This window comes from Equus asinus, chromosome 8, assembly GCF_041296235.1.
Source record: "Equus asinus isolate D_3611 breed Donkey chromosome 8, EquAss-T2T_v2, whole genome shotgun sequence".
In the NCBI taxonomy this organism is placed as follows: Eukaryota; Metazoa; Chordata; class Mammalia; order Perissodactyla; family Equidae; genus Equus; species Equus asinus.
In genome coordinates this window covers 25426649-25448845 of record NC_091797.1, presented here as the reverse complement: position 1 = coordinate 25448845, position 22197 = coordinate 25426649, and the positions used below count along the sequence as shown (strand labels likewise).

Sequence of the window (22197 nt, the reverse complement as noted above, 5' to 3'; positions counted from 1 at the left end):
GCTGTCTATGGGACATCGGTCTCGAGTCAATTTCCTTCCTGGTCTGGGTCTCTAACCCCTTTGAGAATCAGGTAAACTATAGACGGTATCTCCAGAAAAATGCACACATATACTCCCAGTCCCCAATTTTTTTCATGCACTTTTAGAGGGTTTGGGAATCCAGGCCGAGAAAGGAGTTTGTCATCTTTTTTCTGCTAGGGATCTTTCTGGCAGTCCCTCTCAGAATGATGATTTTAGGTGCATAAAGTAGAAAACATAGGATTTTAAGAGAAATCAATTATATTGAAATAGTTATCAAAATTTTAAAACTTTCCGTGATATAGAAATATCTATGTGCTTTTATACAACTGAATTAAAAAACATCTAGTGGTGAGTCTAATAACTACTGTAATTTTGAAGTACTGATGAGCATAAAAGATATTTTATGACATCTGCCATGCTGTGCTGTGAAATGAAAACGTCTGTGATTTCCTCCTGTGACGGATGCTGCTGGCTCTACTCTGGTCTGCTGTCTGCGTTCCTCACTGAACGTAGGGCTAGATGGCCATCAGAGGCTGGAGAAAGTAAAGGTGCATTTTTCCTCCCATCCAAGTTCTTAGACCTTAGGTTAAGAACCTGAAGCTATCGTGATTTTCCACATTCTGTAGGAAAAACCAAAAGCGACACTTATAGTGGCTTCTGTCCTGTCCTCACTTATGAGGGGAGGAAGACAGGGACAAGAGGGACACAGGAGTCAGCTGTGAATGGGTAGGCAACTTTGGCCTTCCCTAGCAAGAGGTGAAGGCACGAGGGCCCCCTCTGCGAAGCTGCCCCAGCCTGGGAGATACGTCCTTGGGTGTCTTCCAGCTTGGGGGGAAAGAAACATTTTCCTCTCGCTTTGACAAAGATCTGAGGCATGCTTGAGTTTGCCTCTTGCCTTAACCTACCTTCCCAGGGATGCTCACCTAAGTGGGGGAGGCCTGCCTGGCAGCCTGCGCCCCGGGAAGGCACAATGGCTTGCTTTTCTTCTCATCTTCCCACTGGCGTATTGCATGGTGCTGAAAGATGTGCCCCTGTGCCAAAAATGCTACGTGCAAGCTTTGGGAGGTGTAAAAATGTTTCACAGAGCTTGAAAGTACGAAATGTCACTGTAATTGTGCGGTTATGACTCGTGGAGCTATTGTTGAAAAACACCAGGGAAAAACAAAACTTTCTCATTGGGATGCTAGGGCTCAGGCCTGCATGAGGATGAAAGTTCAAATTTTAGATGAAAGAAAGTACTTTTCCTGATGGATGGCAGGAGAGATGACAAATTTCCAAGGAAAGGCACTCTCACAGCGCCTTTTGGCAGGACTCCCCTGAAACTGGGCTTCGTGGCTATTTGGAGGCACATCATGACCTGATTTCACCAGGAAAATGGTCCCTAAAAGAGGCTCACAGAGTCGCATCTGCTTACCAATTTTACTTCTTGCTTCATTTATACTTTCGCCCAGGGCCTTTGCTTCATAGAATCTGAAGGGGGGGAAAAAAAGAAAATAGTTTAATTTTTTCTGTTCATCCAAAATTATATTTTAAAAATAATAGATTTCTGAAAGCTCTCTAAAGTTTTATAAAACCTTATTGAAAGACATACAAGGAAGTCTAAATAAATGAAATATATTAGGCTTAAAAATAGAGATAAAGTTTGTAGTAATTACTGGCATCAGGAACTTTTACTCCTCCATCCAGCAAAGAATTTTTGTTCTCAGATTCTCCAACTTAGGATTTTTTATTTCTAGTGCTTTATGCTGCAGGGGTACCAGAATAAGGCATGGCTGTAAGCCTTCTGTCCTGTGCTGGGCTCTATGAATCATAGTACCAAGATCTCATCGTCAAAGAATACATTCTTAATATAACTTATGTAACATTGGTTTTTTTTCTGATTATAAAGTAATACATCAGAGGTCAGCAAACTATGGCTGGTCATGAGATGCATCCAGCCCATCTCTTGTTTCTGTAAATGAGCTTGTATTGGAACACAGGCACGCTCATTCATTTGGATATTGTCTAAGACTACTTTCATGCTACGCTGGCAGAGCTGAGTACGTGACAGAGACGGGACGGCCCGAAAAGCTGAGAATATTTACTATCTGGCCCTGTGCAGATAAAGTTTACTGACTCCTGTTATATATGTTCACCATATTTTGAAAATACAGAAACAAGAAAAAAAAAATCCCTGATAATCCTCTATCCAGAAATAAGCACGTTTTGTGATTCATCCAGTCTTTTTTCTAGTCAGTTTTTATAGTTAAGATCACACCATATACATGATTTTGTGCCTTGATTTTTTTTTTTTTTTGCTGAGGAAGATTCACCCTGAGCTAATATCTGTGCCAATCTTCCTCTATTTTGTATATGGGCTGCTACAGTATGGCCATTGATGAGTGGTGTAGGTCTGCGCCCAGGAACTGAACCCAGGCTGCTGAAGGAGTGTGCCAAACTTAACCACTAGGCTGTGAGGCTGGCCCTCTGCTTTGATTTTTTTTGATTTAGCATTATAACATAAGTCCCTCCCTATGTCATTAGAAACTTCTCCATTATCTTTGATGGCTGCCTACTAGTCTACCAGATGATTGCGCTGATATTTACCTAATGATTCCTCTATATTTTCCAACGAATATTTATGAGACACCCACTGGGAGCCCAGCCTTCTGTTGGATTCATGGATATGGAATGGACATAGGATATGGCCCGTAGGAGAAACGTGCAGTTCAGTTCCACACACAGTGGGCTTGTAAGAAATGTTAGTTGCTTTCCCTTCTTAACCTTTCTGCCATGAAATTTAAGAGGCAACTAAAAAGACCTCTGAAACAAGTATATAATACATGGCTATAGTAACTCATTGTGCTCCCGTGGTCATGCCATTAGTTTGACTAGAGAGGGGCCTATCCATGAGTGGGGAGTAGTCAAGGAGGTGTCATGTACGAGGTAGCATTGACCTGGGTTTTATGGATGCATAAGAGTTTTTAGAAATCTTTATTTTGGAAATTTCCAAATATACACAAAATAGAGTAATAGAACAAATCCTTACATACCCACCACTGTATTTCACTCTAATTGTCAACACTTGGCCAATTTGATTTTAACTATTTCCTTTCTCCCCATCCTCTCCCCACCCCCCAAATCTTTCTGGGTCCCATTAAATTCCAGATATCATATTATTTCATCCATAAATGCTTTAGTTGCTTAGGATTTTGTCAGAGGAAGTGGTGAGAGGAGAGCATTCCAGGCAGGGGAACAACACAAGCAAAGGCCAGATTGCCACGACTGCTCAGTGCTTGATGGAAAAGAAGTGTGAATTATGTCACTGCTATTTTCCGAATCCGTCTGTTTGGCCTGTGACTGCAGACAGGAAGTTTCCAGGGAAGGGGACTGAATTTTCTCTCAGTGTTGGGTTTCTGGGGACTCCACTCCTGGCTCCCTTATTAAGGGTGTTCAGGCTTATCGTAGATTATGCATGCCCCCTCTTAAGCTAGGGCCTGTCACCTCCCGGGAGAAGAGCAGTTCCATTTGATGCCATTCAGACTGAATTCAGTTCAGCAAGCGTTCACATGACCTGAGGTCACGCGCTGGGCCCTGTGGGCTCACACTGGCCTTTGTCTGCCGGGCAGCTATAATCTGAGGTTTGGTCCAGGCCACCCAGAAGTTGAGGACTCTATCTTCATACTTAGAGTTCTGCCAAGTGGGGGGACTGTAACTGTTTGATCACCACTGAGCCCATCCCCAGGTCCTAGGATTTCACAGGATTGGAGAGCCCTTCAGTGCTCAATGAATGATTCCTCTTCTTACCTGTTCTATAGAGTTCCAGAAGATTTAGATTCCGGGGAGAAAGGGAAATACAAGAGCAAAGCTGCAAAGCTGCTGAAATTCATGTCAATGCCAGAGGAAACCAGTGTAGAGGTGGAAAAGGGAAGATATTGCAGGAAGAACAGACAATTTCCACAGCAGCACTGCTCAGGGAAGGTGCCCCCAGCCTGGGAGGCCCCCGGGCTTGGCGGTGCCCCGACGTGTCCAGGCAGGCAAGACAGAGGGAACTGCTTAGTGCTGTGGTCAACCCCTCCAGAGAGCCGCCCGCACCAGGGCTGGCAGACACTCTGGGGGAAGCCACGAGCTGTTCCAGTCTCTCCTCTGCAGCCCAGCGCCAAGCTAAAAAGGGCTTTCCCACTGAAGAGGTGTGGGCTGAGGGCTGTCCTGTCTTTATGAGACCATTTTCCCTTCACTCCGCAGTTGTCACCACTCCAGGCCACCCCACCCACATGTGTTCCTCCCTGATCCTTGGTTGTCAAGACAAACTCTTGCCTAAGGAAGCCCTGCCCCGAGGGAGAAGAGGGGGGAAGTTCAGGGGAGGGGAGAAGGGTGAGAAAGGTGAGAAGGAGAAAGAGGAGGCTTCCAGAGGGATGAAGGAGAAAGAAGGTGACCCCTTTCTGACGGGGCCCCCGTTCTGCCCCGTTTTTCCTGGCCCACCCTGCATCTCCACACCTCCTCAGCCCCAGTGTCCCTGAGTCCCACTTTCCCCCCCTTCCTGCCCCAGGCTAAGTTCTGCTCCTCAGGACTTTGCCCCGCGGGAGCCTCCTGCCTCCTGACCTTCTAAAGGAGGCACATTCCCATTAATGACATGGCTCAGGAAGCCAACCTGTGTCCAAGGGGATGAACCTGTGCTGACAAGTCCCCATCCCAGGGCACCTGGAACCCCTGGACAACATCCTAAGCGGCGGCTCAGCGTTGAGGAGGTGCGGCCTATGTGGGGGAGGCTGCTCCCCTGGCAGGGAGAAGGCTCTGTGACTCAACTGGGACCACCTGTGAGCCCTGGAGGGTTTCTCCCTACTGGTGCCAAAGCATTCCTATCAGGGGGTCGCTGGCCGCGTGGCTCATTTTGGAGAGCGGAGCGTTGCTGGGGGCAGTTCCAGTGCGGGGAAGTGTGTGTTCACCCACACAGAAAAGTCTCTATCCTGGGGTAACGCCTTGGTTTGGAAGGCAGGAGGAATGTACTGGTCTGGCTGTCCTTTCACTAGCCTGGCTTCCTGTGACATCCAGCCTTCACAGATCCACCTGCACCCATTGCGTGCCCCACACTGTGCCTGACGCTGTCCCCAGAGGGAAACGTTCTCTCTCGTTGGCTTCAGCGTCACATCACCATCTCTCCTGTTTTTCCTGTCTCCCTGGCTGCTCCTTCTATCTCCTTTGCAGACTCTTCTGTTGTAGGCTGTTCCTTAAACTGGTGATCGTCAGGGTTTTGTCCGAGGCCCTCTCTCATGTCACCTGTTCTCTCCAGGCATTCTGTTATAGGCACGTCTCTAGGACATCTCCCAAATCTCCATCTCAGCCCTGCTTGATTTCCTGACCCGGTGGCCTATTTCCTGGCCCAAGTGCCGATTTGATGCTATGCAGATAGCTAAAATTCATTGCATCCAAGGCAGAAGTGATCACCTTCCCTGAGGACTTCCCCTTCCTCCCTTCTCTTCTCCGCTCGTTGCAGGGCAGAGTACTCACTCGTGTGCTCCTGCCAGTAACCTGCACACCGCCCTTTGCCCCTCGCTCCCTCAGCCCCTTCACTCAGCCCTGAGGTGTCCTCCATTCTGCATCCTCCTAACACTCTACTCAGCTTGATTCCCTCTCTGCCTCAGAGAACAAGCTGTCAGCTCTCTCCCAGATGACTTCAACAACTGCTTGCTGGGCTCCTTCCATTCATGCTACCTGCCTCTGGGCAATTTCCCACATCTTAGCCTGAGAGAGCCTTCTTAAATGCAAACCTGATCTTGTAATTCTCCTGCTTAAAACTCTTCAAGGGCTCCCCAGTGACCTCAGGACAAAGTCCAAATTCCATCACTTTGCTAACTAGACTCTTGATGCTCTGTGGCTCCTGCTGACTTCTCTAGATTTTTCTCTCACGTCCACCTGCCTTTCCAGGCTGGCCTGAATCGCTTTCAGTTGCATCAAGCGTCACACTCTCTCTTTTTGGGGCTGTTCCCTTTGCTTGGAACCTCTCTCTTCATCTGGCTAATTTCTACCTCAGCCCTCAGTTTCAGCTGAGATGTCTCTTTCTCTGGACAGCTTCCCAGGACCAATGGGTGTCACCCCATGTGCTCTCCAGCACCTTGAACTTGTGTCATCACTCTGTATTGGGATTGCCTGTTTACTTGTTTCCCTTTGATACTGTGAGTGCCACCAGGATGGTGACCACATCTGTTTAATTCACTCTCCTATTCCCGGAGCTTGGAACAGGGGCTTGTACTTAGTGAGCATTCCACACACCTGTACAATAGAAGAAGCAGCACATGCATGAGCGTGTGTACAAGGCAGGTGTGCAACGCGGAAAGCACTGGCCTGGGAGTCACAGACTTAGATTCTAACATCCACTCCACCTCTTAGCAGCCGGATCTCAGATTGCTCATTTCTAAGATTAGGATGAGACGTGTCTCAGGGCTGGGTTGGTGTGGAAAGCACATGCATGCAAATGTGCTTTGTGATTGTGAATCTGGACCACCCCTTGGCAGTGTAGGAACCCCGTGGGGGCATGATGAACTGTGAGGTGCGATTGCATGTTGGAAGCAGTAACGACAGACAATAATGGATGAATATCATTCTCTCAGCAAACCAAAGGGTCAGAAGGGCTCCTTACAAGTCAATGGTTAAGGACACCCATGACAGTTGCAAAGTTTCTCATCTTCAGTGGGAGTGAAAAGGACGGGGGAATTGCGACAGAATCTCATGTAACTTCTAAGACCAGCTCCTGGGAGAATCTCATCCTGCCCTTGGTGTGTGTCAGGCAGAAATATAAGTCATTACTGGGGGAGCAGCTGAGGAAGCCCCAGACCTGGCTCTGCCCCAGGACAATGAGAACCACAGCCAATTTACTGGGGACCACGGGCAGTGGCTGCTTTAACCTACGCCATGGAGAGGAGCTAGTGTTCATAAGCCACTCAGTCTCCAAGAGCCTTTGCAGTCATATTTCCTGTCATGTCAGCTGGGATGGTTTCTTCAGGCCTGTGGGGTAAAAATGTCACTGGAGGGCTAGGGGCTCCTATGACATCTTTCCTAGCCTTCTTGTCTAGGGTGATTAACTTAATATATTGTTTATTCATAGAGTGAATATCCAATATCTTCCCCTTCAGAGAGGAAGAGAGAAGACTAGGTCTATATCTATGCCATTTCCTTCTCTGCAGACCTGTCGCTGACATGGTACCTTGGCTGCCTCTGTTATATTGCGATGAAGACCTATCTTTCATTTCCCTTACACTTTTTTTTAATACCAATATTCCTTTTCTATTTCATCTCACTTCCCCATCAAGATGGCTGCCTTCTCTTGTCTCCTGTTGAGCAGTTCTTTCCTCGATGCCCAAGAAGCCTGCTGCTGCATTCTCCTACTTCTAGGAAGCTACAAGCATTCTCAAGCAGTTTTCTTGACTAAGATTTCTCACAGTCAATTTCAAATTGTCATTCTCAAGCAAAAAAGTGTTTTTGAGTACGATTTTTGTGGCCAGCACTGTTTTGAAAACCGTGGGGAGGCTGAAAAGATTCTAATCTAATCTCTGCTCTCAGAGTTTATAATTCTAGTTCAGGAGACAAGGTGTAAACACAAAAAGCAAATGGAAAAATAATAAAGGTTAAAATTGAAGTCTAATTGGAACCAGGGAACTCCTGTTTGTCATGGACGTTATTTCCAGGTGGTGCCACAAGATTTCTCTCCACCTCCGTCCAGTTTTGCTGTTGGTTTTAGATTGCTGTTCTCTTCTATGTCTGAGGGTGAAGAGGCGCTTTTCTTGGTTTAGTTCACATTATCAACGCCTTCATTTCCAATTGCAGTTAATCTCCCTGTTTATTTCTTCTTTTGTTATTTAATGGGACTCTATGACTGAGGGATTCAGTCTGTAGGACAGACCTGCCACAAAAGAAAGATCGCGATGCGGTGCCTGGGCACTGGTATTTGCCAAGCAAAGGGTTTCCAGCCTCTCTTGGTATTACTATATGCTATGAGGACGAGTCATGCCAGGAAAGTGTAGTGATTTTGAATCACAATTGTCCTCTACTGAAAAATCCGGTTTAAGAACTGGCTCATACACTCTAGTTGAATGAAGGGCAAACATCCTATTAATGTGCCAACGTCTTGCTTCTGTGGTCATATGCAGGCAGCACAACTTCCCCCAGACTGGGGGCCAGAGCTGAGAGACACTGGAAATCCCCTGTGAGGGTGGCAAAGGATACAGGTAAGAAGGGGAAGAAAACTCTCCTGTTAAGTAACAGGGACAGAGGTATGGGCCAACCACTGTCCCTTCCTGAAACTCTAAATCAACTCTCATGCTCTTGTGGAGCTGGGAGAGTCAGAAGGGATCCTGGGCCACCAGTAGTCCCTACATTTGGGCTTAGAACCTACTTGCCATGAGGTGGAGAGGCTGCGCTGATCCAAGGCTCATGTATAGGGACAATCAGTCCCAAGCCCCTCTTTCGTGGACTTTGCCAACATGACGTCACAATACTGGAACCATCAGATGATAGAGTTACTTGATGTAAGAAGCAGGGAATGAAATGGCAGGCCAGGCTGGGTCCTGGTTGCTGAGGGCTATTAGAGAGGCGAGATTCTAAGTCAACTAGAAATAGAGCTAGGAAATAGTAATGTAACGATGTCCTGAGTAAACCCCTTGGTGCATCACTGTATTCCTCGGGCTGGTCAGTCCCCTCACAGATGGTCCACTTGGTGCTCTTGGTCACGAGAGGCAGTGGGAGCCAAGGTGGTGGGGATCAGGGATACTGCAGACCGGTTCCTAAAGTAAGGGCGGGACAGAAGACACCCCTATAAGCATCTCTGGGGCCTTATTTTGATGTCTGCTGTAGGAGCACTGGTGTGCAGTCATTTGTTTTCATATAAAAACATTTCCTCTATGTTCTCTGCCTTCAGCAGTTATGTGCATTTACTATCTGATAACTGAAGACTCTTCATGAATGCAAAAGGGGTAGGTCCTGGGTTACACTCCCCAGGACCATATATTCCTTTAATGATTGTAATTACAGTAACATTAAACAGATGCAGACTTTTTAAAAAACATGGGCCGGTCTCTCGACTTTTCACTTGATTTAAAAAGACTGATTTAGTGCTGGGAAAACCTCTTTTCAGAGGAAAGCTTTGTGCGAGTTTCATTAACCCTCTTGCTCTATGGCCACAAGGAAGACGGGGCTGCCAGTATTACCAGCCCATCTTGCGTGATTTAGATGGGTTTAAACCCAAAAGCGCATTTGTCACCTGGGTTGTCAGAACTCTCTGGTACTGGAGTTAAGTGAGCTCCGTTCTGGAGGGCTTCACCACAACATCCTCATCCCCCCAACCCACGCCCTCGCTGGAAACAGACCCAAACTCAAGGGTTCAAACCAGAACCAGGAACCATGCAGTTCTAGAACAAGCAAGATGAGGCACTGTGTTCTTCCTAAGCTAGTGGTTCGTAAACTCGAGTGTGCTAAAGAATCACTTGGTAATTGGTTTACCCTGTAGAGTTTTGGGGATCCTACATCAGAGGTTCTGGATCTCTGAACCAGTGGTTTTCAAACCTGGTTGCTCTATGGAATCTGCAAAAGTGAACGCTCAGGCTCTACCTGGTCAAATGAGAATATCTGGGGAGACAGCTCCAGGCCTTGGTAGCTTTTACAAGCTCCATGGGTCTTTTGAACATGGAGCCAGGGTTATGTGGCGCTCGTGTAAGCTATGAAGCCTCGGGTATAGACACAGCTGAGGGCTCTCGGGAATCTGCTATTGGATGAGGCAGCTGTCATCCAGCTTGACACACCTATCTTCAGACAGACAAGGTAGCCTTTTATGACACGTCTAACTGACTATACTAAAAACGCATGGCCTATACTAAAAACAACGCAGATTTACAGGAGAAGGTTTATGAAACCCCTGGATTCCTATGCTAAAATTCGTGTGGATGTACACATGTTCATTTTTCCAGGGAGAGAGTCCTCAGCTGTCACTAGAGTCACTGTATTTTCTCCCCCGCTGCCTTGTTTTATTCATTCACTTCTTTTTATCCCCATGCCCTGCTCCTATTCTGCTCCCCCACGGAGACAACCATTCTTATGGTTAAAGCATGCCAAAGTATATCTTTTTGTTTGGCTGTCTTTGTTTGCTTTGCGTGCACATATTGATAATTTACATACGTTGTGTGTATGCTCTTCAGTGCTATGCTATGAAGATCTGTCCTTGTTGGTGTGTGTACATTAATCCATCGCTCCCACCTGCTGCACCGTCTCCACGGACGGCTTCCCCGATATTTCGCCTCTCCGCTGCCCCAGGGATGGATGCCCAGGGGGCTGCCAACTCTCCTTGGCCGCAAACAGGGCTGCCGTGGACATCCACATATGTGCCCCTTCCGAACCCATGGGAGAACTTCTTGGGAGATATACCGGAAGTGGAATTGCTGGGTCACAAAGGCACATATACTTCTTTGGACTCAGAGGGGCTGGACTGGGCCCCACCACAGCTGCTCCCGCTACACTCCTGTCACCTTCACTGCATGCCTAAAGTGATCTAAGAGCCTGCACTCAAGCGTCAAAGCCATTGGCTAATAATCTAGGCTGGGCCCTCACTGCTGCTTGCCTTTCGTTCCTCCAGCTCTACCCTCTTCCCCACTCCCTGGGGCAGTTGTATTCAACCTTCATCACCATCCTCAAGTCTCTTCGTCCACCTCAACTTTCACAGAGAAAACAGGTCATCTCGGATTTTCTCCCTCCTGCTAAATGTACCCGCGTCAGCAGGTCTTGCTTTGTTTTTCTTTCCAGGCCTCCTTGCAGGCTCACTTCCCCCAAGCCTTTGCTTCCCTGAAGCCTTGCTGGGCCACTGTTTTCCCTTGTCTCTCCGTCTCTGTCTTGCCGCTGGCTTGCTTCTGTGGCCTGCAGTCTTGGCCAATTCTCCCCCACACTGAAACGAACTTCCCTTCTCCCTAAGCTACCCGCCTTTTTTTCTTAAATGTTTTCCATTTATCACAAACTTTTTGAACACACTGTTGGCTCTGTCTGCTCAGTTCTTTATCACTGGCTCCTTCACGCGCAGCACGCCAACCCATGGTCTTCTCGTTGCCACCTCCACGTGTGCTCTCCAGCTCCCCCTGTTTATTTCCTTAGCATCTGACCCCACGGACAGCAGCTTCTTCTTGGAGCCGGTTGCCCTCCTGGCTTCAGGACATCACACTCTCCTGTTCTCCCTCCTCTCTCTCAGCTTCTTCTCAGGCTCCGTCATGGCCTCCCATCCCCTCCCTTTCCTTTAAAGCTTCCCCTGGGGTCCTACCCTCTACGCCCTGCACTCCTACAGGTTTTCCTGAGAGAGCTCGTCCACTTCTTTGGCTTCCTTGAACTGTCGTTTATAAGCACATGACTCTCAATCCTGGATCTCATTTTAATTCAACAGATAGTTTTTGAAAAGTTACCGTGTGCTAAGATCCAGAGTCACATGTGACATATGAGAGTTCACAGTCTAGAACTCTCTCTCCTGCACTTTAGACCCATACATCTGGCAGCCTTTCTGTTCGCTACATTTTGAGGACATGCGTCTAATTCACGGATGAGCTGAAACAAATTATACACCTCTGAGTTTTTTCTAAAGGGTCCAGAACGCAGCCTTGCTTGACAACATGTCAGCAGACGATCCTGCTGGCTCTGCTTCTGGCCTGGAGAACACACTGGAGGCTTCTGGGTCACAAGAAGTGTGTATGTATACTTCCTTTGACTAAGAAATGCAGGACCACTCTCCAGAACAGCTGGAGGGCCTGGAGTGTTCTAAAGGTATAATCTAGTCCATAAATTCTTTTCCTGCCTTTGGAGCAGTAAGTTATCGATAGGGTCACAGGCTGATGGGAACATACAGAGACATGAGAATTGTACACTGAGTTAGTGCTGTCAGTAACAGACCCTGTCCTGATGCTCCTTACCCAACAGTACTGGGATGATAAGGCTCACATTTATGAAAGAGGCTGGACGTAATTCAAAGTAAGACTGAATAAATGTTAAGTCTTTCTTTTAGAAGTTACATTGGGCAGATTAGGGAGGATGGAGTAGCAAGTTTTCTCCCGGCTGGCCCGGCTAAGCCTTGGAGGACCAGCTGCTCTCCGAGTCAGTCTTACCTCTGTTTCAGAGTCTGTTTGTTGTCTTCGATGGTAACGATGTCAGCATGGTCCCTCTTGAAGATTTCAAAAGCCTCCTGGCGTCCTAATGACATTTCCTCTCTCATCCCTGTTTGGAGACACATGGAACGGGCCTCAGTCACGGCATCGGGATCTCATTAATTTCATTGTCACTTTAGTCAGACCACAAAGCAGCCCTGGCTCCAAGAGGCCCACAGCAGAGAGGCTCCTGACCAGACAAGTGGCCCCAGGCCCTTCCAGCGCTGCCCCCTGCAGGACTGTGCCTGCACATCCACGTGACTAGCTGGGGGTGGAGTTTGGAACGTCTCGTCAGAGGAAATGAAAACCAGAGCACCGAGCCCTGGACTGCCGAGAACATCTGCAAGGGCGCTTTCTGCCATCATTCGGTGCCACATTTCCCCCCTCTTCCCTGTTATGCCCCGTTTTGATTTTCTGTTAAATTTCACCCTGAATTTCCAGACATTTAGTTAAGAGAAGTATAATCCAGACTGAAAGATTTAGTATCTGGAAAAGTCTGCTGTTAGTCTCCATAGAACGACTCCTCCTCGTTTCCTGTGGCTTGTGAGGGGCTTCAGTTCTACGCAGGAGTTAGGTTCTCAATCTCAAGACCCGTGAGCAGACCATGGTGAAGGTCCCTAGTTGCTGTCTGACTTCAGCTTCCTCTATCACCGTCGGCGCCACAGCCCAACCCTCACTGCTGGGCTCTGCTCAGGCGCCAAGTTCTGAAACCCAGAGTCAGAAGGGCCAGGGTCCTCAGAGTAAGCAGGTGGCATTCCTGTGTCAAGGCTCTCCTCTTTGCAGCCTCCCAGGGTGGGGGTCAACGCAGCTGTGTGCCTGGGCCTCCCCGGGCGAGAGCCCCATCACAGTGGATTTTGACTGAATCTGTGGAGTCATTTTTTATGCCCCTGCCCTTAGTTCCTTGTCCTATGTTTTCATCCAGTTAACTCCACTTATCTTTGAAGCCCTGGATGAGGGTTACCACCTCCGTGAAGCTATCCTCAAGGCCCAGAGAGAACGAACCCTCCCTCCCCTGTGTACCTATCAATGCCTCTGTGACATGCACAGCCCAGCAGACACTGGCACTTCACACAACAATCCCTTCCAGTAAAATGCAAGTTTCTAGGAGGTAGAGATAAATTTTTTGTGAATCCCTAGTGTCACATTCAATGCCTGGCATTTAGAAGTTGCTCAACACCCTTCTACTAGATGGACCAGGTCAAGAATGAACCAGGGTGATGGTGAGCCTTGCTCTAATTGACGTAGGAACACAGTCCAGAACTGGAGGAGTTTACTGAGGCCCAGGGTTCCAGAGATGCATCCATATGGGCCACAGACCACATCTCCTCTTGCTTGGAAAAAACCCGCTGAGTCCCATCACCCAGCCTCAGGGTGAGGAACTGGACCAGCCCATCTGACACCAATTTAATGATTACCGTTGATAAAAATAGCACCATGAAGAATGTCTGAATGGTGAGGCACACAGAGACACCCCACCCTTTTCCAATCAGAAGCAAATGGGCCCGGCTCAGTTCTGTTTCCACATCTGCCCCGCACACTCCAGAACTGGGTGGGCCTGGGAACGGGTTTGTGCGAGACTCGGAAAGATGAGTGCTGATGCATGAGAGACTTTAGCCAGGGGGCACTTTTCATCTAGCAGAGCCCACCAGGAGCCAAGGGACTCATTCCATACCTCTTCCCGCCAAAGTTTGTGCCCGGTTCTAACAATGCATGCTTTTTTACTGCATGATAAAATAACAATAGAGTGTAGAGGGGTCGAGTCTCTCTGGAATAGAGTTGGGGAAGAGAGGAGCTCCACACAGACCACATTGGAGCCTGCCTCCCACAGAGGAGGCCATGAGAAGGCTTCCACCAACCAGTCGCAGCAGGGATGAGGGAAACAGGGTGGAGGGTTGCTCAAAAAGCTACAGTGAAAGAGAAGGTTTGTGCCCTTTTCTTTCCCAGGCTCTGCTTTCTTTTAGAGCCAACAGTCTGAACTGACAGCTGGGTGGAAAGGTCAGGCTGAGGTTTTTCAGTGCCCATGGCACTGGTACAGCAGTCTGTCCTGGAAGAACTTAGAATCAGCAGAAACCCCCCACCACGGGTATTCCCTGAAGTGTGAAGGGGCCTGGGCAATGGCAGCAGGAAGGACCTGAGGAGACAGAGGAGATAAGCCCAGGAAGGGAGTTTGGAACCATTTTGCAAAGAATCTTGAAGGTCTTGCTAAGAAATTTGGGACCAGGGCCATATCATATACTTGAATCACCAATCAAAGCCTTAAAATTTAGTAAAGTACCCATTCTAGGGAGTGTGAATACACTGGGAGTATTGAATATTCTTGGTGATTTAAAAGGCACTTGGGGTCCTGCAGTGCCATGGGCTTATCGCCTGGAACATGGTATCAATTTTCCTCCTGCTATCATGGAGAGAATATCCTGGAATTGGAGTTCTTGGATGGTGGTGACTCAGGTGAATGGACATTAGTGTGATGGCTACAATCCTGGCAGCTAGCATCCTGAGTGTCTGCTCAGGGAGGCCAAGGGGAGGTGGCTGATGATGCCCATAGTCTGAAGGCAAAGAGGCAAAGCAAGGCCTGGAAGCCTACTGAGATGTCATGGCGGCTGCATGGAGGTGAGGTCGAGAGTCCGCAAAGAAGGGCACACGGAAAGGACTCCATAGGCAGCTGTGGAGTGTGACCCCAGGCTCCCTCTCAGTCCTGCTCTTGACCACCTTCATTCTGCTTCTCCAGAGCCCATATGCAGCTCCTTTTAAACTGTACTAATATACCAGTTCTCATTCCAATGTGGGGTCACCTACAAAGTTAATGAACGTCTTTCATTTACTGAAGCCATGTCATCACTTCCTCTTCCCTCTCAGGATTTAGAAAGCAGCTTTCTCCTACGGCAAGCTCTTGCCCTAAGCACACATTGTACGCATTAGAAAGAGCAAGGACAGTGGAGCATGAGAGAGACCAAAATCTCACCTTGCAGATGGAGATAATCATCTATTTATTTATTCTCTCCACAAGTATCTTAGGCATTGTGCTAGGCATGCGACAGAGATCTAAGCTTGAAAAAGAGGATTAAAGCATTGATCCTTGCCCTTAAAGAATTCAACGTCTAGTAAGGGAGAAAGAAAAGGGAACCAACAATAACAACGGCAGTGGCTGCTCGCTGTCAGGGAGGCACCTGTCCAGGGCTGGGCAACATGGAGGTGGGGGGTCGGCTTTGCCAGGGAGTGTGGGGAGGATTCTGAAGGCTGAAGCAGCATTTGGGAGGTGGAGAAGAAGTGGAAGAAGATCCCAGGCGGAGGGGGCAGAGGAGGAGTGTGGATTAAAGAGGGCAACTTGATTGATATGAGCGGTTCTGCCAGCCAATAGGAATGATCTTTGGGTGACTAAAAAAATGAATTCCTTACAGATTCTCCGCCAAGCACTGTACCACGTGCTTTCTTGCAGACTATTCAGTTAAACTTCTCCATGATCCCGGGTCGTAATTTCACTTTATGGTGGAGGAAACTGAGGCTCAGTTAAAGAGGTAACAATTGCCCAGGTTTTCAAGGACATCAGTTTTGCTCCAAGATCAGTTTTCCCAGGGAGAGTTTGCCTGACGGAGGGGCAGGCAGTGGGCCTCAGACAGATTCATCCACGAGACTGCACTGCACCTGTTAATATGTTCTACTTTTATTTCTAGAATTTGTAAGCTCTGTGAAGGCAGGGACTTATTTCCTGCAATACTTCTAGCACCTGGATAGTACCTGGTGTGAAGGAGGAACTCGGGCAAAGTCTTTTGAGGGGCAGGCCCCGTGGTGTACTGGTTAACCTTGGTCTACTCTGCTTCAGTGGCCCAGGGTTCGCAGGTTTGGATCCCAGGCTGGGACCTACACTGCTCGTCAGCCATGCTGTGGCAGCAACCCACATACAAAATAGAAGAAGACTGGCAACAGATGTTAGCTCAGGGCGAATCTTCCTTAGTAAACCCTGGCCCCCCAAAACAAAAATCCAACCCCCCAAAATGTCTTTTGAATGAATGAATGAGTGAATGTTTTAGATGCTTAATGATTTCCTTTTGGTATGGCATGCCGTGACGCTATGGGGGAACTGAGGCACGCGTCCATCACTCTTCCTCCCTCCAACAGGTTGCTCCCCTGGGGTGTGATTTTAGAAATTCAACACCATCTTCTCCCCACTCCACGTCCCCATGCTTCACAGCCCACCATTAAAGATGCATTCAACTCCAAGAAGCTTTTGTAAAAATGCAAATACTCTCGAAGGCATCACTATTTTAAGGCTAGCAAAGAAACACTCCATGATTTGTTGACAAGTAGCTAACAGGTCCTGCAAAGATGGGACACAAGATGGCATCTCAGGCTGGTGCCAGACTTGGGGAGATCTGAGCTTGAAAGGGGAGGCGTGATGGCAAGAGAGATGAGCTGTGTGTTCTTCCCCACTTTGTTTAGTCTGTCAGACCCAGATGCTCCTCGAAGCTAGGCTCTCAGGAGGTCTGACCGGCCACACTCCTCTCCAGCTCTTAGTTGTTTCCTTTTAGTCAATTTCAATCATGGGTCCCCAGCGCTGAATCCCGGAAAATACGGATGACTCAGAGAAGCCCGCTGGCCTGCTGAATCACAGGACTGTTTCAAACCTAAAGGAGAGCAACTAAAGTATCACAGGGCAGTATAAAATTTCAAACAAAACAAAGCAAAAAACAAAAAAAAACCCCCAAAACCCGAAAGGAGAGGAATTTCTCAATCTCAGTCCCTAAAACACGGCATTGCAACCCTGAGTTTGAAGTTGAATGGAAAACATTGACAGGTCCTCAAGGTGCAACCTCTTCTGGATTTCCACCCTATGAAAGAGCACTTAGGTAGAAGCCGCAGCCAACAACGTCCTCTCAAAATCAGCCTTGGAGTCGGGTTTCTGAACATGTTGGGCCTCCAAAGATCCCAGGCAGTAGTCCCTCACCCATGGCTCAGTGCTCTCTTTTTTGCCATCCTGAAATTCAGTACCTTATTTGCTAAAGAATACAAATCAGTACTTTTGGAAGCCCTCCCTGCCCCCAACACAGGGCCCCATGGAAACCAAATGGAAAGGAAAAACATCGGAAGTGGAGAGTTTGTGCTACTGCCTTTGGGCCCAATGTCTGATTTCCTTTGGTCTGGGGCACGTGGGCCAGAGCTCATTTTCCTGGCTGCTCCCAAACAACCTACTGCTGCTCAAGCTATTGCTTAAAAATTGACAGAAGTAAAATGATGGTGAGTTGTGTTATTCATGCTGAAAAAGGATTTCCTAGTCAAAGCCAAAAATATATTTTCCTTGGGAGAGATACTTATTCACGTGGAGCCTCAGTTCCCTCTGACTGAAGAAGGAAGGAGAGAAAAGAAGAGCAGCAGGAAAGGAGGAAAAGTGAGAGATGGGGTGGATTCCAGGGGGAGAGGGGGCTTGGAACTCACTGGGACTAAAAGCATGAGAAGGCTCAGAGCTGTAGGGCATGAAACTGCTTGGCAGCAGAAGCTTTCGAAACTGAAGGTTAGGGAATGGCTTTGATATAATGATATGATGAACGTCTATAACATGCTGAACATGGAAGAGCACACAGTAATAAGAAGCAATAGACAGGGATGGGGTGTGTTTTTGAATGGAATCTCATATAAGGTTCTATATGCACTAAAATTTCTCAGTAAATGTTGACTTAGGTGAAATATACAAAAATATCCTCACATAAATAATTAGAATTCCATCATTTGGTGTGTGGAGAAGTTAAAATGAATGGGCCAATGGGAGGGAGAGGAACGAAGAATTTAGATGGAGGAAAGGATCATCTACCAAGGACGCATGAAACATAAAGGTCAGGAGGGTCAGGAGGGATGTGAGGATGAAGGGAAAGGTCACTGGTCCGGCACTCTTGGGAATGGTGACTGGAACAAGGATTTCCCAGAGGAAATGATGACTACAGCCAGAAACTCTGGGGTGAAGGACAAGTTAGCAGCTTCTAGCATGTACAGCAAAGGGTCCATTGATGGTGGACTGAAGAAATTCATGAGATGGGAAGGTGCTAAAGGATCATATAAAGAGAAATGGGCCATCTCCCAGAAAGATGAGAAGAGACATCTGAGATATTGTCTTTATCTTCCTCCCCTCACTGTGAGGAGGACACTCCCATGGGAAGAAGGAGGATTTTGGAAGTTGCATGAAAGACAGGGATGGCACATGTGTAGCCCTTGTGTTTCCACTTTCCTTCCTCACACCCATGGAAGACACTGCGAACCAACCACAGCATCCTTTGCTCGGGAAACTAATTATAGCACTAGAGTTTTCAGCACAGTTCTTCAGGCAGCCTCTCCCAGTCGATCATCCCTGCATAGAAGCTCTTCCTTTAATAGATGGCTCCCAGATTGCTACCCAATTAAATGACAACTGCTGTTACTTTCATTCCTGTGCTTTCAGGGGAAAACAGCTGCCTAGATCCATCCCCTTAGGAGGTGACATGCAAGTGATTTTCCCCAGGAAGCAGCATCATGTCCTAGAGTGCCTGGGTTGCTGAGAATGCCTGTCTGGGAATAGATGCCGAGGAGGCCTCCATCCATGTTTCTACACGGCCAGGATGATGCAGGTCACCACAGGAAGCAGTGCCATATGCCATGGTTCTGTTTACTTTAAGGGCCAGGATCAGCTCAGCTACAATTTGAGGGGTTCTGGGCGGGTACAGCAGAGTATGGAATCTGAGGATGAGGGGAGGACAAAACCACTTAGCCACGGTCGAAGTGACTGCAGATGTGAAGACCCAAGAGTAGATCTTTCGGGGTGACCAAGGACACTTGCCCAACCTACTTGCTGCTTTTGATTGACAGCTTCTGGGAAGGGCTGGTGATCTAAGGCCTTGGGGTTAAAGGCCTGTGTTCAAACCCGATGATACCACCTGGGCTCAAGTCCTCAGATTAGGGCTTGCCTTGGAGTTTCCTAAATTGCCACATGAAAGATGTCAAAGGAGAACCTTTAATTAGTAGATTCTTAGGGCTGGCTTGGACCAGGCTGAAGCATGGCAGGCTTGGCAGGGGCTCTGGGGAGTGGAGTGAAGGGAAAATCTGAAGTGGGAAGCCACAGAAACCTTAGGGGACCCACCCAATGGTGGCACCACATCTAAATAAATCAAACGAGTTCTTGACTCCTGGTGCCAGAAATCACACATCCCACTGGCAACCATCCCAGGTCCAGCGGCACAGACCATGCGGGCTGGGTAGAATTAAGGGACTGTGTTCAGGGCAGGTTGGGTTTCCCTTTTGTCTTGGTAACCATGTCTGATTCACTCTCCTGCTGCAGCTGTGTCCTCCACCTGTGTCCTGAGCAGGTGAAGAAAGGCCTGGTGTGCCAACAGAGTGGACAGGCCTGGAGCCCCTGAAAGAATGGCAGCTGTTTGAGGGGAGTTGCCCCTTTCCAGCAGTGACAAAAACCTTCAAACAACAGTCCTGGAGATCATCTGCAGAAAACTTTCATTTTCCTAACCCAGCATCTCTGGGGTTTTGATTTGGGGAGTGTTCTTATTCAGGACAAAGTGCCCACGTGGGCTGCTTAGAGAAACCCGCGGACAGATGCAGGCATGGAGCTTGGAGAGCAGCCTGGGTCATGTTGGCATTTCTGCGTTTTGGAGTTAATTCAGGAATCTGGAGGCCAGCAACGTTTCCATTAAATAAGACAGCATGCTGAGGCTCCTGCTGCCAGGCTAAACTGGATCTGTGGAGTCTTTTCATCAGTTTCAGTCCCTAGATGTGGTAGCCCTAAAAGAGCCTTGGTGTCTAATTCCATATGGCCCGATATTTGGACCAACCCTGGGCATTGAGGTGGAAGGACATGTGTGTTCCAGCCCTTTGGAGGTTAAAGGGCAGTTGTCCACCAAACAGAAACGCAACATTCCTCTTCAGTTTAGAAAGAGGCTACAAATTCTGTGGAATCTGAAAAGCACAGGATTCCCTCAGTTTGAGATGTCTTGACCATTTCCAAAGGCCATGATGAACAGGGTTCTGTTGACCGTCTTCCACCCCAATGAGTTCAGTTCTTGTGTCAGCCTGTGCTCTGGATGCCATGGCTAGAGCAGTATTTACATGTCCTGTTGTCTGAAAAATGAGGCAAGTTTTCTAACTCTGCTTAAAATATGGAATGACTTCCACTTGGGCCTCAAATTTATTTTGACACATTTTTAAAAGAGAATTAAAGAATTACATACTAGCCTAGTAGCAAAAATGCCCATTCACTGAAATGCATGTGGATTTAAATAAAATTCTGTTTCCCTAGCTTGGAAGTAAGCATAAGGCAAAACGGAGTTTGGATACGCTGGTGTTTGTTCTTTGGGGAAAAAAAGGAAGGGCAAAATCATTTTTTTGTGTGCCTTCTATGTGACAGGCAGTGTTCCATATTTCACAAATATTAACTCAATCTTCACAACAACACTGGTGGTATAATGGGGAGCTAACACTTATTGAGAACTTTGCACGTGCTGGGGGATTACATATGGTGTCTCATTTAATTCTCGCAGTGACCCTGTCAACTAGGTAGTATTGGGCCAATTCTACAGGGAAGGTAACTGAGGTTGAAAGAGGTTTAAAGTGACCTCAAGACAAGTTAGTAAAATGGCAAAGCCATAACTTGATCCCAGGCCTGTCTGACTCCTATACCCTCCTTTCACCTACTGTGTTGCTAAGTGAAAATCATTTGCCAAGTAGAAATGATCCCATGTATACCAGCAAACCACTGAGGTGAGACCTATGGGGTCGGAAGGTCAGAGATGGGAAAGAAAAAGGCAGTTTTTGGAGGGTTGTGAGTTGGGATGTGGACTGAACACTACAAATGCATATGGCAGCTCAGAAGAGGGGAGATCTTTGTGAATGGGGACCTGGGGAGGACCTCAGATGGCAGGGAGGAGCCACTTCACCTGGGAACCCGAGGCAGGTGGGGTAAGGATCAGAGGTAAAGGGGGAGTGACTGACTCGTAGTGAAGCCTTGACTCTGCCATTAGGACTTCATTAGTTAGCCAACTATGTCAGGTCCAGTTAATTAATTACCTTTCCCTAATCTACACAGAGCTTGGGCTCAGAAGAGTCTCCACAATAAAACAGGTTATGCACTTAAAAATGGTTCTGTCGGACTGATGTAGGGGGATACTACAGAGAAGAGAAGGGGCAGGGTCCAGGCTCTAGAATGTGGTCTTTGGCAGATAATAATCTCCCCCCGCCCCCAATGAGCAAGAGTGGTGAAAAGGATCCAGGAGGCCATCATCTTCCCATTGACCTCTCTGTATCCCAACTGCTTCTTCTCTGGAAAGCATTTCACTGTTTAAATGAAACATTTGTTTATTCACTTAGGCAGTGAGTCAACTGGTGAAGCAGACCATCTGTCAACAAGTACTGAGTATCCTATTCTACTGAAAACCCTCTTCTATGGCTAGTTACAGATAAATAAAAGAAATATTGCCCTTGACTTTATGATATAAAGCACTGGGGGTATGGGAAGGTCAAAGCTTACAGTAGAAAGTGGGAGAATACTCATAGAGAGTGCGTTGATGGCAACATGGTAGAGATGGTGTGGATGATTGCGAGGGAGTAAAAGAAGGGGCAGGATCAGATTGTAGAGGGACTTTTCAAGGAACATTCCTTCTGAGGCAGGTTTTAGAGAAACTGAGGAGCAAGAGCTGGAGGAAAGGAGGTTGGTATTGGCCCAGCATAGGGAACAGAAAGGCAAAGCCATAGGGGTGTGGAGGAGCCCACGGTGCGCACGGCCTGGCATAGAGATTGACTGAAGAACCTCGTGGGTTTCCTTTGGCTGCAGGGGAATTTGGGCCCAAGTGACCTCTAGGTCCAGACACCACACTCTCAACTAGTTCCCTGCTTGCTCAGGGCATTCCCAGGCAGAGGGCCACTGGAGTTTTCCACAGGCTTGTCAGGCCATTCTCCCTCCCTAAATGACTGAAGAACATTTGTTTTAGAGCTCCTCTTCTATTATTCTTGTCCATGGCTCGGGGAAAGGAAATAGGGTTTCGGGTCAGAAGACATGGGTCTGAGCGCTGGC

At 47.7% G+C, this 22197-nt stretch overlaps 1 protein-coding gene across 2 annotated transcripts in view; it reads right to left on the bottom strand.

The window, feature by feature from the left end:
- The window catches only part of KIF6 (kinesin family member 6), a 377323-nt gene that overhangs the window by 86009 nt on the left and 269117 nt on the right, over window positions 1-22197 (bottom strand). For both annotated transcript variants that reach the window (XM_070514982.1, XM_070514983.1), the window contains 2 exons: window positions 12123-12231; window positions 1436-1491 (listed from right to left, as the gene is read on the bottom strand). In XM_070514982.1, the coding sequence (XP_070371083.1) occupies window positions 1436-1491; window positions 12123-12231 (165 nt within the window). The remainder of the gene's footprint in view (window positions 1-1435; window positions 1492-12122; window positions 12232-22197) is intronic.